Source organism: Xiphophorus maculatus, chromosome 18 (assembly GCF_002775205.1).
Source record: "Xiphophorus maculatus strain JP 163 A chromosome 18, X_maculatus-5.0-male, whole genome shotgun sequence".
NCBI lineage: Eukaryota > Metazoa > Chordata > Actinopteri > Cyprinodontiformes > Poeciliidae > Xiphophorus > Xiphophorus maculatus.
In genome coordinates, this window is record NC_036460.1 from 8328811 (window position 1) to 8347710 (window position 18900).

An 18900-nucleotide genomic window follows, 5' to 3' on the forward strand; every position below is an offset into this window, starting at 1 on the left:
AGGAATTCCTGTTGCTTGGGTGAGATTAAAACCAGTTGAGTACTGTACCAGAGAGTCTGGCTCAGCTCTCCAGTCACTTCAATAATGTCATGGTCAAGCCTGTCAAATGCTTTGCTGAGGTCCAACAGAACCAACACTGTGGTTCTTCCACAGTCTATTTATGTTAATGTCATTGAAACACTTTGACGAGGGCAGTCTCGGTACTGTGGTGAGCACGGAAACCGGACTAAAAGATGTGAAAGCGGTTGGTCATTGTTAAAACTGTTGAAACACAACCTTTTTCAATAATATTCAAGTTCTTTTAATTACTGGTTTGATAACTGCTGTTTCTCTATTCTATTCCCTCCACCCTACTGGATGACTTTGCAGAATTTCTCAAGCATGCCCATATTTTACTATAATTGCAACCCATAAATTTCAAAGATTTTTCTTGGAAAATTATTTTATTTGCAGACCATGTTGAACTTCAGGTCTATGTTACAAATTCTTACAGCAAATACAGTATGCCTTTTTTTTTTAAAACAACCATTCCCAAAACTTCCAAGTAGTACATTTAAATGTAAAATACAGGACATGTATATACATAAATACATATAACTCTCTGAACGCACTCAAAGCACATGTTAAAAACAAGACACAGATACAGTTAAATGTAAGGTTGCAAACTGATTGTGAAACAATACTATGAAAAAAGGCTTGACAGTGACATTTAGTAAACGCATTAGACTAAATGTTGCATAGAACTGTTTTTAATCTCAAAATAAACTGCAAATGCTGGAACATTTATAAAATATATAATGAAGTCAGCGTTTAAACAGGATGTAGGGAAAATCGGCTTTGTGGCAGTCAGGTGCCTCGATATGAGGAAGAACAAAGATAAAGTTTCAACTCAGTAAACTGTGTTTCAATGAAAACAGGGCACATTAATATTTAATATTCTCAAAGGGAAGAGAATAAAAGGCATGAATGATTCATGCCTAGACATAATGCAATGAAAATAACTTAACATATTTAATAGTAGCAAATCATATTTTAAGGTGAATAACAGTGATTGTAGGAAAACATTTAACTCCCTTTGTGTGAAATATAACAAAATAACTAAACAGCACAGCTGACACAAAAATTTAGTGTCACAGTAATCGCTAGAAAACACAATCACCAGTCAACACAAACGAAGTGTGTACAAGTTCTTTCAAGTGTGTAAAATGGTTCCTCTTTAAAAACGTTGATTTGATCCATTCATATAAGATATACACTCCAGACCAGCTGTCTTAAAATCTGCTGTAATACCAAAAGAAATGCTCTTTTTTGATTTAGTGCCATATATTAACCATAAATCCAGATTTGTTTTAAAACAGTGTTTCAACAGCAAAATATCAAGGGAATGCAAACAGTTAACTATGGATAAATACTGGGATATACAGTGTGACGACAGGTGGTGGAAAATACAGCAGATCAGACACGGTTTTTTCACAAAGTCAAATAAGTGGTTAGAGTGCTTAAAATACAAAACTTAAAAGCATGCAGACACATGAACACAGAAATGTCCATTAAAAGGTTTTGTTTAATTTAAATGTATGTTTTGCTGATAACGCTGAAGAAACACTTTACATCATAAAATCTCAAAGTCTTGGGAACGTCTTAGGCACACTCTGAATCTAAAGACAACTCTTTCTTGATAAAAGATTTCTTTTTTTCAGTGTAAGCAAGCCAGTGTCTACAAAGTCTTTTTACAATAATGTCTGTGTAATATTCAACTTCTGTTGACCTCCTCAGCAAAACAGCCAAAGCCATTCAACATAAGGGGGGATCTCCTGTAGCACCTTTGGAAACGAAATACCTTTTTTGGATCAATTGGCTTTATTGCCAATCAATAATAGCAAGTGAGTGCTGACAATTTGACAAGTACTTTGAGACAGCGACTAATTATGTCCATCACCTACCTTAGTGCTCGGTCCACTCCCTGTCTTTGGAAGTGAAGAAATATTTCAAGTCATTTTTTGAATAATATCAAAGCTTTTGTTTGTGTTGCTTCATGTGAAATCTTAACTTATTTTTAAGCTAACTGTGAGGCACTTTCAAAACAAAAATGAACTACATCCGTCAATCATTGGCATGTTAGACCTCAGAACTGTCACTGTTGCTGAGGTTTTGAGTAATCATGGGTTCTGTACTGGTGGAGTTCCTGGGTACTTCTTTCTTCTCCTGCTTAGACCGCACCAGTAAGACCACTACAATAATGAGAAGCACAGTGAGGAGCAATCCAACAAAGATCCCAATGATTAACACAAGTCTATCATCACTGTCTCTCTGGTTGAGTTCATGGGGGATGATTCCTTTGGTGAAGATCTCCTTCTCTGGACTCGTCTTCTGCTGGCTGCTAAGGTCCAGTGAGATGTGCAAGATGTTGGTACCACGGTTGTTTTCCACGCCAATCTCATCAACTACGTCAGGCTCATTGCTGGAAGACCTTCTGGTGCGATGGTGACCCGTAGGCAGACGATCCGAGTGCTGGCTGATCGCGTGATATTCCAAGCTTCTCTTCCCTATCCCCCGATTCGCATTGTCCCGGGAACGGACTGTGTAGATTGTATGAATGTACCACTCTCTCCCTGCAGCCACCTGACAAAAGCAAAATAAGGGACTTATAAAAAGTCTTCAATTTGTCATTCATTTATGGGTCTACATGAATAGGTTTAAACAATTACACTTAAAAAGCATTTCTCATACAAAATATTGTTGCAGCACCCCCTTATGGGCATTAAAATACATATTTTAGATACAATTTGTGGAAAACGTCTTGAGTCTGACTCCAAAAAGTATCAAGTTTGTACATAACTCCTTTACTAAATATCTCAGCATAGCATTAGAAAAATAAACATCTCAGTCCATTGCAAAAGAAAAATAATAAACTCCTAGCAAGTATCAAACTATAAGTCGATCCATTCATTTTATAGAAACTGTCATAAATTCAATGTGCACATTTTTATTTACACTTACACAGTTTATTTACACAGCAAAAAAAAAAAAAAACACAGCAAAAATAAGTCTGAGCAATTATAGAAATTTGCACAGCTGTTTCTAATCCCCTGATAAGCACACCTGCAGTCAATGTCATTCTCCACTGTCACCACTGTATATAAGCTTACTTTTTTTTTGCTGTTCTTTCTTGGTTGTTCCTGTTACTAAGCCTGCACTCCGTGTCCTCTTCTCTTTGTGCAAGTTCTGCAAGCTGTAACTGAATCTTCACTATGCTCTGCTCAAATTCCTGACTGCATTTTGGCTTCTGACATACATGAGTAACTTTCTGGCCCAACTTCTCAAAAACCTAAACAGGCATAAAAAGAAATCTATTTTCAATTTTGAAAATATTTAACTTTTCTTAAGCACTTAACTTTCAACATGTTTTCTTTCTGTGAACATATTGTCACATGTTTGTCCCATTAGTACAAAATATTCACAATAAAGCACCAAGATGCTACAACACTAAATAAAAGGGAAAGATTAAGAGCACCATATGCTCACCTCAAACCAAAATATCTGTCCTAATTCTTTTTTTTTTTTTAATGAAATGCTGTTATTCCTGAAATTAAACTCTTCTAATGCTATTAAATAAAGTTAGTGGAATGTAAATTCATGAGGTTTTGAATAAAAATATTAGTTAGTAGATATTGCAAGTGGGGTTTCTCAAGGCTGCAGTCTGTTCAATATGCTCCCCCTAGCTCACAATATAGCGTATTATAATGTTTTTTAATGTTTTCAACAGTATTTGCAATTTTTTGTAAAGCCCTTGTATATCAACGTTGCTATAGAAACAAATGTTTCCTTGTCTCGCCTTATTATAGGGTTTGACATTTACCTATGAAAATTGTTACAGAAGAACCCACTGAACTCTCCTGCATTACTGAAGACTTCTGCAAATATATATATTTAATTTGCCATTTATCTAGTTAATATAAACAATATGATGTGATTTTCACATGAACAGAGTCCATAAATTGTGCAGTTAAGTTATAGCAGAGAAGCATTCAGGCTGTTGCAGAACACCTTCCAACTGTGAACCAAATGATCCTTTTTCCTCCTAATAAGCCAAGAAAAACCGACTCGGTGGCTAGAAGAAGAAGCAATGTAGACATGATGAAAGGCTGAAACTTTGAGTCATACTTGACTGTGCTGTTCAAGGCCATTAGAAGCCAGAATTATATACTTGCTGGAATTTTTTAAGTGGAAACAGTGAATCTTTTTTCTTTTCTTACAGCTTGTTAAAAGAAAAATGTATGGGAAAAAAATATCTTATAATCACTTTGTGTGACTCTTATCTATTTTTATTCTTTACGGATTAGTTCTTAGACAGGGGAAATGTTGTGATTATACCAGTTTTACTGGAAATTGTAAGGCTGAATTAGGCAACCAAATAAAATGCTGATAAAATACTCGCAGGATTTTTTTTAAAGGATGAACACTGACCTGAAAGAGAGCTGCAGAATCCATTCTGAAACCATCTGCCCCAGACTGTCTGACCAGAACCAAAGCACCAGGGTCATCCACTGCCAGGAAAGCATTAAAGGCAACATTGCCAAAGGAATGGGCCTGGGTCTCTGGCTGGGCCTTGTCCTTTAGAGACAAATTCATTAAATGAACACCAAGGTACCAATGGCCACACAGCACACATCTTGACATGGGGGCTTGTTATCTTTTACTCACAATAATCTTGAACCTGTACAGCAGGGACGGAGCATCAGCCAGGCAACCAAACTCAAAGTTGCCCGGGTTGTATTTTGGGACGTAGCCATCAGCACCAGTGCACAGGAACACTTTCTCTATGTTGCAAATAAAGGAGTCGCCCAAGTTCTGAACTGGATCCACCATCACTCTCCCATAAATTGTATCCCCTAAACAAACAAACAAACAAAAAAAAAATTAGTCTTATTTATTCTAAAGAATGGTGGGAAATTTTATGTTTTAATGGACTGTTCAAGCTTTTTGACAACAAAAACTAATTTTAAAATAAAGAAATAGATTTTGGTTATTTTTCCAATGAACTAAAAAAGTGTTTATATACCTCCTGGTGTTTTCACAGTTATGGTCACTTTAAATACAATTTCTGCTGGTATTAGCACATCTCTGTTGTTTGAACAGTTTTATTTTCATATATTGCAGATAGTTTGTTGTTTTCTTAATGCACAAAAATATATGCACATTTTTAAAATCAGAATCAGAATATTCTATTTTTGATAGCAGTCAAAGCCCAGACCTCAGTCTGATAGAGAATTTGTGGCAAAATTTGAAAAGGGCTGTTCACAGCAGATCCACACGCAAAACAAAAAGAATGGAGTGAAATTGCATTGTCCAGGCTGATTGAGACCTGTTCACACAGACTGCATACTATGACTGCAGCCAAAGTTGCGGCTGCTAAATCAGGGGTCTTCAGCTCCAGTCCTCAAGGGCCAGTGTCCTGCAACTTGTAGATGTGTCCCTTGGACAACACACCTGAATCAAACGGCTGAGTTACCTTGTCAGTGTGCAGTCAAACTCTCCAGAAACCTGCTGATAACTTCATTATTTGACAAAGGTGTTTTGAAGCAGAGGCAGTGGCCCACAAGGCCTTTAGCTGAAGATCCCTGTAATATTACTAAAAGGAGATTAATATTTATCTAGTCATGTATTTCATGTAAAATCTTTTTATTTGTCATTACTGGAATCATTGCAGAAATCAGTTTTTATTTCAACATTTAAGTTTTTTTTTTTTTTGTCAAAAAAGCCAAATTGTGTTGATTATATTTGATTTGTAAAAGCGACAGACAGGACGAGTAAAACATCCAAAGGGTGAATAGTTTTTTACAGGCACTGTACATGGGTATGAAATAAGAAAAGACCTGTGCATGTCAACAAAACAGGACTTTGGACTTTGTAAGGAACAGAGAGACCTGAACCTTAAGTAAATAGAATAAAACTCAATCTTGAGGGGAAAAAAACACACTGATTCTATTTAAAGTTATTCCAGAACTGGATTAAATTTCAAACTTGGAATAAGATCTTCAGTTTTTTTAATTTCCTTTCTCAGGAAGAGCAAATAAGTCAAAAAGACAGTTCATATGGCCTCCTTTCCTTTTAATTTTCTTCTTACTAAGTCAGAAAATAATGGGATACAGATCTGCTAAATCTACAAAAATGTTTTATGAAATATGACATTTTTGTTTTTAGTAAGTTCAATGAAGAAAACCCACAGTGTTGAGCAATCAAAAATGCCCTGTTAAAACATATTGAAATAAAACTTCTGCTACAGGGATTTTTGTAACACTTTACCCTGTGAGAAAGCCGTATCACTCTCCTGTCCGAAGCCCATGGAGCCATCTGACAGCCAGAGTGTCCGTTTGGACAACAGGATCATCTGCGTGTTTAAGCTGAATTCAGCAGCCACTGGATCGCTAACCTAGAATCACACAGAAGATTCAGCACAGGTAATATAAATAAATAGATCTGAAAACAAGGAAAATCAAAATTAGGGATTGTATGGGCAATACAGAGTATGTTTATCTTTAAAACGCTCTAAAAAATTGTTTTTCCAAAATGCTAAATCCTAAAATTGAAATTCATTAAGGTGAATGTACCTGCTGAAAGCGGATATCCAAATCAAAGTTGAGGGGCTCTCTAGGACTGCAGACAGGAGGAAGGGTGTACTCTAAGCTCGGAGGGGAAGTACAGGGAATCAGCTTTACTGTGTACAAACCAGAGTAGTCACGCACCTGAAGTAGGAGAAACCATGTTAAAAAAAGTTGAAACAGATGAAAACCTTAAAAAATTAGGATATGTGCATTTGCTATGACTGACAGGTTGATATTTTCCCTGTAAATTGAATAAATTTGTAAGTAAAATGCCTTTGTGGGCTGGGAAGCAGAGCTGAGTATTTCTATTTGCCCATGAAAAACTTGCCAAATACACTTGCCAAACAACATATTCTGCTTTTGACTGTTTTTTTGGTTGCGGTTTCTTGGTTTGGATGGTTGGAGTCTGAAGAAACAAAACAATCTGGCAATTTAGCAGCTTATTCATTTAACAAAATGGACCTCAAAAGTGAGACAAATGTACACAACCAATTGTGGGCAGCCCAGTGCTGGAGGATTGTGTTCCATTCCTCAGTCGTCAATTGTCACAAGTCATCCAATATGGCTGCATTGGACACTCACCACCCAATGTGTTCTCAGATTGGGTGAGAACACATTAGGGTTGTGGCGATGACTGCAGGCAGAACATTTTGTCCTCTTCCATCCTAAATTTTGGAAGTTGTCTCTGACAAACCCTGCTCTGACAGGTTTGATGATATAGGATTGCCACTCCAGCATCTCATCTTGGGAATTCTCCAATGACTAGTTCTGTTATTCCAGTGAGGGTGATGCCTGTGCCAAAAGCTGTTTAAAAATGTCAAAGATGAATATGTACAATTTTTTATGGCCACAACCCACAAAATAAAGCTTGCTTCTCGACCTACAAATGCCTTTTCCTCATAAATATGATACCATCTTCGGGGAAATGAACAGCCTTCACGACAGTATAAGATGCCAGGAATCATTATTATAACAAAAACAAGAAAAAAAAAAAGAAGATTCTCTTACCGTTTCCCCAGTAACAAAACTTTTACTTACAGCAAAATCAGAGATGAATGTCCACTGTTGAATGGGCTGACTGTAGGTTGGCTCACTCCTAACAAGGCTGAGGTTGAACGTTAAACCAGGGTGTTCTGCACACATGACCATTGAGGTCAGAGGTGAAGCTGTGGGAAAACATACATAACATACATCAGTACAAATATTAGAGTAGCTGGATATAAACATTTGTCAAACAAAGGGACTGGACTGTCAGTTAAAGGTATCAAAACTTCACATTAAGTTTTACATTTCTTTTAAATAAATATCTAGTTATAATTTTTATTCAAAATGACATATTATGTCAAATCAGTTATCATATTAAGGTACATTTAATCATAGATACTGTACCTAGATGTGCAAGCACAAACAGGCCTCTGAATCGAGCCTCAGTGCGGAAGTTAACTACTAGTTGCCCCAGGCCGTTTATACGCATGCTAGTTGGGTAGAGGGCACCTGCGGAGATGGTGAAAGACTGCTATTATTTATTAACTACATACATTTTAAACATCCTTCTCAACAAACTTGGCACACATTAAACTTTTTAACATCAAATATTAACAACTCCAACCCCTTTCCCAAACTTGCCTTGCAGTTCAGCCTCTGGTGGACTCCCAATGCCATCCCGCCACAAGATGGCAGTGTCGTACACAAACGTGAGCCTTAGCTCTGACTGCAAGTCAAAGTGCTGCCAGCCTCCTGCTCCCACAGGAGAATGGAAGACGTAGGACACATGCAGTGGGACTCGGAGGGTCACAAAGGATTGGATGAGATTCAGCACCTGTGGTGAAAACAGCATAATTGTGAGTTCTATTGCTAATGGCGTACTCGTTATGCATGCAATACACCAACTATAGAACCACATATCGCTATTGTCCGATCAATGTTCTGTTGCACAAAAGCAACAGATAAAGTCAAACAACAATACTTTAGGGAAGTTTAAAGACCATTTAGTATGCCTTATGGCAATAAAAGTTTTCTCTTACTGATCTATAGTTGAAATATTTAGTGCATTCTGTGTATGAATCGCTTAGCTGTGCCTTCACAGAGTTAATTCTGCATTTTCTATCTCCACAAATGCCTCATGGCAGCTGTACTGAATGTTTCGTTCTCTAAAAAGAGCTGTCCTAAAATGGTCAAAGTCCTCGGAGGGAGTGCTCTTTGGTATCTGCACTTTCCTCTGACCTGTGAGAGGTACCTGCCTGCACTAGCTTTGTGTTCATGTGGAGACGTGCCTACGCCTTTGGGCATTTAGAGCTCAGCCGAATGATTTGCTGAATGGCCTTCTGACACAACCTGCTGGGTTTTAATAGATTCCTGCGGTCTTGTTAAGCTGGGCACTAAGCCCTGCACTGTGACATGACACTAAAGCGAGCCTCTACTAAGCTGTCTCCAATCAGCCTGCCGGCCCACTTAGGGGAGAACTTGGGTCACAGGGCACTGGCAAGAAAAGGCTGTTTTCTTTTCTACTCATCCTGTCATGTATATCCTGAGTCTGTACTGGTGGACCTTCATTCTATGCATATATCTGTAGTTCTGTCTTTGAAAAAACCCAGGAGGATGAACAAAAGCACACAGTTCATCTAATAAATCATCCTTGGCCTAAATATTAATATGTCTTTTCTCAATCAGCCAAGAAAAGGCACTCAACATGCTGCTTGTGGCAGAAGTCAGGTATATAATTTACCTACACTGCAAAAACACATAATCTTACGAACCATGTTTGGTTTAGTTTCTAGTGCAAATATGTTAATACACTTGGAACAAAAAAGACAAAATTAAGTTACAAATAATTTTTCAGCAAGATATAATACTGATCAAAAAAGTACTAGATTATTTCTAGTACTATTATTTCACTTGTTACATGATATTTTCTCCTTTTATAAGTGAAATAATCTTCCAATGGAACCAGTACTTTTTGATCAATATTAAGGAATTATTGACTTAAAACAAGCTCCTATATCTTGCTGAAAAATTACTTGTAAGTTAATTTTGTTTTCCTTTAAGTGTACTAAGATATTTGCACTAACAACTAGACCAAAAATACTTGGAAAGATTTTATTCTTGCAGTGTTTGCAAAAGCACTCATCCTTTATGCCTCTTTATGTATTGTATTAACAACTGCTAAGTATTTAATTAAAATAAAGTAATGTTTCCTTTTGCATTTAACCGCTAAATAAAATGCAGCTCAACAACTGCATATCACTGAGTGATATTCAATCCAACATCCAAAATAAGGAAGACTTTTCCACAACTGCAAACCTAACAAAACATCTAACTCCACCTAAAGTGACAACTCTGGCAAAGAGGAAGCAGAGAATCAGAGAAGCAGGCAAGAGACTCAATGAGAAGCTGCAGAAATCCAGAGCTAAGCTAGAAAAATCTGTCAATAGAAGAATAAGCTAAATAAAATAAACATAAAAGCAAAGCCATAAGAAGTCCTAATTGCAGTTTGTTGCAAGTCATGAATGATACACAGCAAAAACATGGAAGAAGGTGACAATCCTGGAAGAAAAGAAAACGAAAATGGCTAGCTGGAGTTACAAAAGCATGGATATATTGAGATAATGAGTTAGAATTGCCCAGAATAGGTCCAGATTTAAATTGGGAATCTATGGCAAGACAGAAATCTGTGGGAAAAACTGGCCTGTTTAGACACATGCTCTAATCTGACTAAACTTGAAAAAAATGGGGAAAAATCCCTCCCTCTACAAGAAGAAAAAGCATTTACATGTCACACCCCAAATGATTTGTAATTGTATCTGCAGAAAAATGTGGCTTTACATGGTGTTGACTCAAATGGTTTCATTCAAACACACTTCACACTTCTAAGATTTTCACTTAAACCTGTGTCATTTTCTATTCACGTCACAATTATGTACTAAAACCCTCAAAGACTCATTGACATTTGTGATTGTAGAGGAAATATGGAAAGGCTTAATGTGCAAAAATACTTTTGCAAGGCAGCCGACTAGTTACCTGTCGAGACAAGTTCCCAAATGCCGCATTCACATTCAAATTATGAGGTTACAGGCAACTCATTTCCACTTGTTGAAAAAGGTCCTTATCACCGAGGCGATGCTTTGTTATTAAAACAAACCTGAAGCTATGTAAAGTGAAAATCTCACATTACACTGGAAAAATCGACAAACTGGTGGAGCCCAACAGGCACAGAAATACAGGATATAGTGGCACAGCGCTTCAGGGTTAAATTACTGATGCTCAGAGGGGATTGCAGTGGAAGTTTTTTACCATGAGGTGCCCTCTGAATTCTTATGGACCTCTTTTATCAACTCTCTGCCTTAATTAACTCAATGTGATCTAAGAGCAAGTTTCCAAGGTGAATGCAAATGTTGAAGGCTGAGAGGCATGTGTGCCAGAAGGCCAGGGGAAGATGGGAGATTTCGACCCTCTTGTGCTGTGTAAAACATCTGCTGCTGCAACGAGCACTCTGTGCATGTGGCAAAAACGATGAATTTTTATTTTTATGAGACTGTTGGCCATTTACTGCCACTTTCACAAGACAAATAACTTGTTCTACCGGGAACAAAGGGGAGCAGGTGCTGGGTTAGACATTACTAGCGGGGACAAACCTACAAGCAATTATTGGCTTCCACACATGCTTGTTCTCAGTTTAGAATTACTGGGTGGTTGAGTGGCAATCAAAGAGGCCAGTTTTAATAAGATCATAAATTTCAATCAATAACTCCTAGAGGCCACAATCCTATCCCCAAGAGATGGAAAGGCTATCTTGAATTGAGTTGAAGCTCCTAATTTTTAGAGACAAAATAAGAGTTCAAAGGTGAGCGGAAGCTCAAAAGCAGTAGTGTCTACCTGTCCATCAGTCCCGATGGTGCCTCCACAGTCACTGAGAAGCTCGGACATGTCATAGTAGCTGGTGAATTCCCACAAACAAGCCTCCAAGTTGAGGTTTCTGTAGAACCGTAGAGTGCTGGATCCCCTCAGAGAAGTGCTGTATTGGTAAGGCGCTGTCTGTCCAATAATCTCTGGATTCTTGGTGGCTTCGGTTAAAAAGCCGTAGTTGGTCTTGACCTCAGTGTAGTCCAACAAATTGGAGCAGCGATGGTGGCCGACACGCGTCCCATCGGGGCTCAGTGTCAGCTCAAAATTAGAAAGGGGTCTGGTGGATACAACCGGCAACATTCCTGTTGGAGGATACAAACAGGGGGTAATACCATGCTGTAGTGTCTAAAGCACTGCATAAATATTCTGCATTCTACATTCAGTGATGTTATAATTGTTATTACTTATGCATGCTGTTTTTTGCCATAGTGTCTTGGTCCTGTTTTTTCTCTCTTTCTGCAAGTGTAGAAGCAGACTTGTAGGGTGTTGACTGGGATTCTTCCAATGCTTCTTTCTCATCCCCTCTCTTTCTCAATGCTTCTTTCTCATCCGCTCTCTCTCATCTCATCTCTCTTATCACATTCTTTCCCTTTAAAACTTCCCTAATTTTACCCCTTTCTTTTCCGTCTCCTTTACATTTGAAATAAACCCAAAGCAATTTCTTAAGTTTTATATATAGATCAAGTGGCACATCATAGCAACAGTCTCAATATTAGTGCAAGTATAACTTCTCAAGTCCCTTCACAAATTCCCTATGTGATTTAGGTCTGTATTCTGTCTGGTTCATTTTGGCACATAAAAATGCTTTAATCTAGATAACTCCCATCTAACTTTGGCCATGTGGTTATATCTTTATCCTGCTGAAAAGTGAACATCTAGCCCAGATTCAAGTCTTTTGCAGAAACAGGGTTTCTTCTAGAAGCATCCTGTATTTTAGTTTCATCCCATCAACTCTGACAAGCACCCCCATCCCAACCAAAGAAAAGCATTATTAGAACATGATGCTGCCGTCACCATGTAGGAATGGTGTGTGGAGGATGATGTGCAGTGTTTGTTTTCTATTATACATTGCGTTTTGTATGTAATTCAAAAATTTAAAATCATTACTCTTCTAACACGGCTTGTGGAAAAGTGCAAATAAAACTTCTCAACATTCCTTTCAGCAAGGGCTTTGCTCAGATTTCAGAATTACCTTGGAGCTTTTGCCTGTTTCTCTCGTAGCTTTTCTGAAATGGTTCTATTTTTGAACAGACTTCAATGAGATCCTCAAAGCACGGGATAATGTTTATAACTCAATCCTCTTTTAAACATCTCCACCACTTTATCCCTGACTTGTCTGGTGTGTTCTTTGCTTTTCTGATGATGTTTGTTCACTAATCTTCTCAAACAAACCTTTGATGCCTTTACAGATTAGATGTATTGATACTAAGTTTAAATCACACACAGCTGGACTCCCAGAGAATACCCTGCCTTCCAGGCACTTAAAAACATTCTAAACCTTTTTCTCTTACCATCAATGTGAGGCATGGTGACAGTTAATTTGATGAGGTTTGGATGGTCTGTTTCCTCTGCTCCGCTGTACCGCAGCCTGGCAGAAAATGGCTCAGCCCCAACCGTGCCTACAGCACGAGGCTGACACATTCCTGAAAATGTGCAACAAATGAAAAACAAACATTTGTGGATCCTTACCCAAAAAAGGCTGGTAGAAGAATAATAAATACACAACACACCAGAACCTTTTCATATTGCTATATCTTTTAAAAGTGTTAATAAGAAATGCTCACCCTCATCTGTACTGATTGACACTATGGAGCTAGTTTGTTCTAGTCCTTCATCCCCGTTAGAGTTCACAGCCCTGGCAGCGCATTGGACCCTGGAGCCAGCCTGGAAATAGACTGAGTCCAGAGTTATGAGTTTGGAGGAAGTGAAGAAAGTGTCAAAGTCTACCTCCCTCATTGGGCTAGTGACACCATCTGGGCCGGTGGGGGCGCTAACAAGCCAGCGATAGCGAGTTAAGGTGTTGTTGATGCTCTCGCTCACACAGATAGACCCTGTTTTGTGGTAGTCTGGATACTTGGGGTTACAGGCCTGGAAGAGGAAAAAGAGGAGTATAAGAGAAAAGCAGAAACATTTGTTTCCAAGGCAAATTCATTTTGTTAAGGCAGGTACTGAATTTACAATTCAACTCAAAGCATATAAACATTTTCTTCAGTAACTATAAGACAAAATTAAAAATCAGTTGACACTGTAAAAGAAAAGCAAACGTTGGAATTGGTTTAGGACATACAGTGACACAAATGACAGGGTATCCAGCCACAGGCAGGGAGGGTTTGTTTTGTTCGTTGTCATCATAATTAAACAGAGAAATCACTACGGGAATGGAGGGAAACGTCACATCTGCCATGCTGTTGCTCTCTTCAATATAGATGATGGCTTTGCTCATCTGTTGATTGACCAACAAGAAAATGTGTTTTACAAGAAAACAAAATGTTACTTTTCATGTGATAATAATAAAAAGGTTAAAGTATGACCTTTGTTTCTGCCACCATATTCTCGTCAGGCTTAAGATGGACTGTGAAGGCCTCCCTCATTTCTCTGACACCATCATATAAAACCTCCACCTCCACATGATGCTCTGTGTCTCCCTGTCTGAACACAATTTCTGCAGAAAAAAAACCACACACACACACCAACGAGAAAGTTTGAGAAGTATTTTCAGCAGATCTAACTTGGCAGTCTGATAAAAGAGGCTGAGAGTAATATTTACCCTCAGATATTGGATGGTAGTCCTCCCCTGAGGTAGCAGATCCGTCTTTGGTGTGCACTCGAACAACAGAGACCTTAGAGGTGTCTCCGACACGCAACACTGAGATCTTTACCACCGAGACTTGACCTTTTTTCTTTGGTTCGTTCACACTGAATTTGGTTTCTTCAAAACTAATAACAGATCCTGTGAAAAGACGTTACTGTGAAATCAAATGCTGCGTTATAGTCACCATTAGTGAGACTCATAATATGTCACCAGCACTGCAAATCCGAAAACATAAAAGTCCTGATTTAATTTAATTATTTAATTTTGAATATTTAATATGACTACTAAAGTTCTACATGTAATTTCTTTAATTTGGGCTACAGCGTGCATCACTGTAGGCATTTTTATATAATATGTTAGCAAAATATTCTTACTGTCTGCATCATCTTTAATTTTAATGAGAGTTTCATTTTGCTTTCCAATAGATGCTCCAAACGGAGATTCGCTCTTGGGACTCCCCAAGACTAGACGAAGCTCTTCCTCCTCCTCGTGTTCCGTGTCATCAACCAGCACAAGTAGACAAGGTTTTTCAATCTCTCCTGCAAAATAAATCACAGTGTAAAACTGAAACCCAGCCTGACATATCTTTACATCAGTACATATAGAGCTAAAAAAGGAGACACATGTCAAGTTCTGCAACACCACCTGGTAGGAAGGTAATGATGGATGCATCTGTGTTTGGCCTTTCATTAAAGTCCATCATCACCTGGGCTGTCCCCTGCCTGCTGTAACAGCGGACTGTTGACTTGTAGCTGATGTCGCCACTGCGGTACACCATAGCTGAGATTTGTCCTGAGCTTTCACTCCCCACATGCACAGCATGCCGGAACTGCACTTTGGGCACTGAATCAAAAATAATTTGATCTTGAAGTCACAAACACTTTCAAAATCATTGGACTAACTTTTAACAAAGAGTTTTAACTCACAGTCAGAGATGGAGTCATTGATGATGATGGACGTTTTGCTCGGCTCGCCGAGGATTCCGTTCATCGGCATTCGCAGCACCAGCTCAAATTTTTCTGGACCTTCCAGGACCGGCTGACCAAGATCATCCAGGATGGTCACGCGAAATGTTTGCATGGTGACGCCCGGAGCAAAATCCAGATTCCGGCTGATCCCCACATAATCCACGCCAGCTGCACACCACACGATATAGATCTTTCAAATATCATTTTTCATTTTTCATTCAATCAATAATAAGTATAAATATTTCATGTAACAACTAAACTAAACACGAATGAAAAGGAGCAGAAAGACGTATAAACTTCTAATATCTGCCCACTATTCGCATAAAAGGAAATTAGCATTTCAACTTACTATAGATGACTATTAGACATATTTCATACAATACACAAAAAAAACCACACAACAAAACATCAGGTTATTCAATGCCGTATTGCTTCATCAAAATGATTTTCAAAAGCAGATTTAGATTGTTTTAGCTCACTGTTGAGATTGTTTAATAATGTCTTTAATTGAAATGCATCTTTCCGTCCTAAACCTCTTTTTTTTTTTTTTTTCAAAATCTTAGTTCCTTTTAGGTTGTATGAGCTTTCTCTTTTTACAAATCTGTTTTGAATGTTGTTTGGGAACAAAGTTTGTATGCACTGCGCACATACATTTGGAAATAGTGCACTCAATATTGGATTTGTATGTGATCCCTGTCTCCACTTCCACTTATGACTCAGCTATATCAATTTTTCAAATATCATTTAAAGAGGAACTTTTTAAAAAGTTTTTTTTTCTGCAAATCTTATTATCATTCATAGTTCCCTTTTTTTATACCTATATTAGACAAATGTCACATTGTATTGACTTTTTATTGGAAAAATTAAATAAATGAGTTAAGATTTCTTAATTTTTTTTACAAACACATTAATTTTCTACTATATGTAGGGGAGATATAAGTTATAAAAACATCACTATGCAAAATCTCAATCCCTGTCTCTTTTTGTGTCCCAAGTTAAACACACCTGAATAGTCCTGTAAATGTGATTCAGGTGTGTGTTAACAGACAGAAACATTTAAAAACTTCAGGCACTTGTGTCAGGTTCCTCGAGGACTGGAACCAGACACTAGTGCTTTAAAGACGGACAACTAAAAAGAGCCATAGAGGCAATACTTGATCTTATTTTGACAGTACTGTAGATTTGAAATACATCCCAACTGGTTTGTGAATGTCACTTACTGAAGAAGATGAAAAGGGTATACTAGGCAAATAAAGTATACTGTCAACCCTGTGGCAAAATATTTTGTCACACAGATGACAGTTATGAGCATTTGATGGATATGTGAGTTTATTTAATAAATAAAACAGCATTGTCAGGGACTGGACAGCTCTCCAACTACAGACAGATTCTTCTTTTTGCATTTTCTAAAGAGCCTTTTGTACTGAAAGCTCAATCTCTGCCTGCAGGCCATTTTTCACGTATTTATAACCCAGCTATATGTGGTCTTGGATTTTCATTCTATCGCATATGATTAGATGCTAGGTCCTTTTCAAAGCTGCTGCACAGGTAGAAGAACAGCTGTTAAGAGGATAACCGCCTGGGGGTCAGAGATAATAGAAGCTGCAGGGAAGACTTGGGGAAACAGCAATCAGTCCCATCCTCCAAAGTGTGTGGCAATATGCAGCGCGATCAGCATGCACGCCTGAAACTCAGTTGGCAGTCAGACTTGCATTATATTCATAACAATTTGTACATCCTAAAAATGTTTACATTCCCCAGGCCATCCACTCTACATATCCAGAGTGAAAATCTTCTTTTGTAGTTGAGCTCAGTAAGACAAAGGCTACGTTTACACAGCAGGTCTTGATGCTCAATTCCGATTTTTTGCTAAAATGTGACTTTTTTTTATTTTTTTCATGGTCGTTCACACTGCTAATTATACCTGACCGCAATAGAAATTCTCTGTGAACAGTTTAAATCCCAACAGCAGAACGTAAACGTCACACAGCAGCGCATTGTTTAAGGAAGTAATAATGGATTGAGCCGTTTATGGTATCGATTTATAAGTTTATTCAGCAATGAGATCAGACGGCATCGTCACAAGATCATCAAGGAACATAATAAAAAGAAAACACAACTAATAGTGATTGCTTTAGTTGTACTGACTCCAATTTCAGTAAGGAAATGGATGTGTAGTCAGAACCAGGAGTAGTCTGACTGTGATGTGACACAATTTTCCTTCATAGGTTCAGAATTTTCATAATCATAACTTTCGGTCATTGTTGATGCCCTGATTTACAGTGTCTAGCTTTTTCTGGATCAGAATTAGGATGTATTTCTCGTATCAATAACATAAAATAATAGAACACCACATGACTATTCAGACTGCAGACACTTTGAACACAATTTGATAAGTTTCAGGATTAGTACCACATATGGAAGTGGCACAAATCAGATTTTATTTTTAATTTTTTGGTGAAAAGATTGGAATTGGGTCGCTCAGACTGTGGAGAAAAAGCCGCATATAGGTCGCATTTGGACAAACAAAGCAGATTTAGGTCGCATTTGACTGCTGTGTGTACATAACCAAAGAGTGGCGGGACAGCAACTTAAGCCTGTTATTCAGTCTGGTGTATATTAATGTAAACATGTGCAGGGGGAATCTGTGGTTTTAACAGAGGAACATACCCTCAGCTGAGACCGGATCGGTCCTTCTGGAGCGCACTGTTACAGTTCCTCCTTTGGAAAGATCAGACCCTGTCCTCCACACCTGCACCTCCACAAAGGCGTCACTCTCATCCACGTGGTATTCCATGCTTCCAAAGTAGAAAACCGGAGCTAGGAATGACAAAAGAGATAGGAGTGAAACGCACTGCATACGGAAAGGGAAACAGGAGTGTGGCGTCCATTAAATGCTTCAAACAAACACTGTTAAATTTTGATGTAATTGCACAGCTGAATCTTTAATAGCTACACACATGCATTATCTCTAATTACAGGAAAACTGAAGGATCTCTTCCATCAAATTAGCAGCGCTGTAATTGTACTTTCTAACTTCCTGACACAATGTTGAAGCATCTCTAGAGTTGAAACAAAGATTAATAGGCGAAAAGCAACCTTGAGGCAAAATAGACTCCCTTGTTCTCTTTGGGATGAGTCTGCTGGAGCTGCTAACTTTGATAGTGATGGGTCTGAGAGGCAGACAGGAGGCCTGACAGGAGGTCTGGGGGATGTAAAGCTCCAAGTGCCAGCCCAGGCCTGTCTGACTGCAATTAGCTTTTCTATAAACTGAGTTTCAACTGCAGCCAAACTCACCCGCTGTGATTTTTAACTGTTAGAGAACCACACTCCTTTTTTAGTGGTGTCCAATATGTCATGCTGTTTGTGAAATAGTTGGTTAAGATCTTGGACTCCCGGGGATGTTTGGTTTCGGAAAGTTTTCCCAGTGACAAGCAAATCTAGCCAAACGTTGAAATCAATCAAGCAGCAATTTCAGCAAGCAAAAGAGTGCATTTCTACACAATAGATATAAACAATGGCTGAAGGTTCCTTGCAAAGCATTCCTGCATCTTTTTCATATTGTATTACATTATAACCACATATTTAAATATATTTTATGTGATAGACCTAG

General features: G+C 38.2%; 1 protein-coding gene across 1 annotated transcript in view; it reads right to left on the reverse strand.

Moving 5' to 3' along the window:
- Positions 1-424: 424 nt before the first annotated feature.
- LOC102226984 (FRAS1-related extracellular matrix protein 2-like) overlaps positions 425-18900 on the reverse strand; it is a 60452-nt gene continuing 41976 nt past the window's right edge. The window contains exons 7-24 of the mRNA XM_005796870.2: positions 17958-18107; positions 15246-15455; positions 14965-15162; positions 14694-14858; positions 14275-14457; positions 14039-14169; positions 13795-13950; positions 13292-13595; positions 13019-13150; positions 11478-11809; positions 8232-8424; positions 7995-8099; positions 7644-7771; positions 6612-6746; positions 6307-6433; positions 4705-4892; positions 4468-4614; positions 425-2622 (exon numbers count right to left, since the gene is read on the reverse strand). Coding sequence (XP_005796927.1) covers positions 2119-2622; positions 4468-4614; positions 4705-4892; positions 6307-6433; positions 6612-6746; positions 7644-7771; positions 7995-8099; positions 8232-8424; positions 11478-11809; positions 13019-13150; positions 13292-13595; positions 13795-13950; positions 14039-14169; positions 14275-14457; positions 14694-14858; positions 14965-15162; positions 15246-15455; positions 17958-18107 — 3488 coding nt within the window. The 3' untranslated portion in view covers positions 425-2118. The remainder of the gene's footprint in view (positions 2623-4467; positions 4615-4704; positions 4893-6306; positions 6434-6611; positions 6747-7643; positions 7772-7994; positions 8100-8231; positions 8425-11477; positions 11810-13018; positions 13151-13291; positions 13596-13794; positions 13951-14038; positions 14170-14274; positions 14458-14693; positions 14859-14964; positions 15163-15245; positions 15456-17957; positions 18108-18900) is intronic.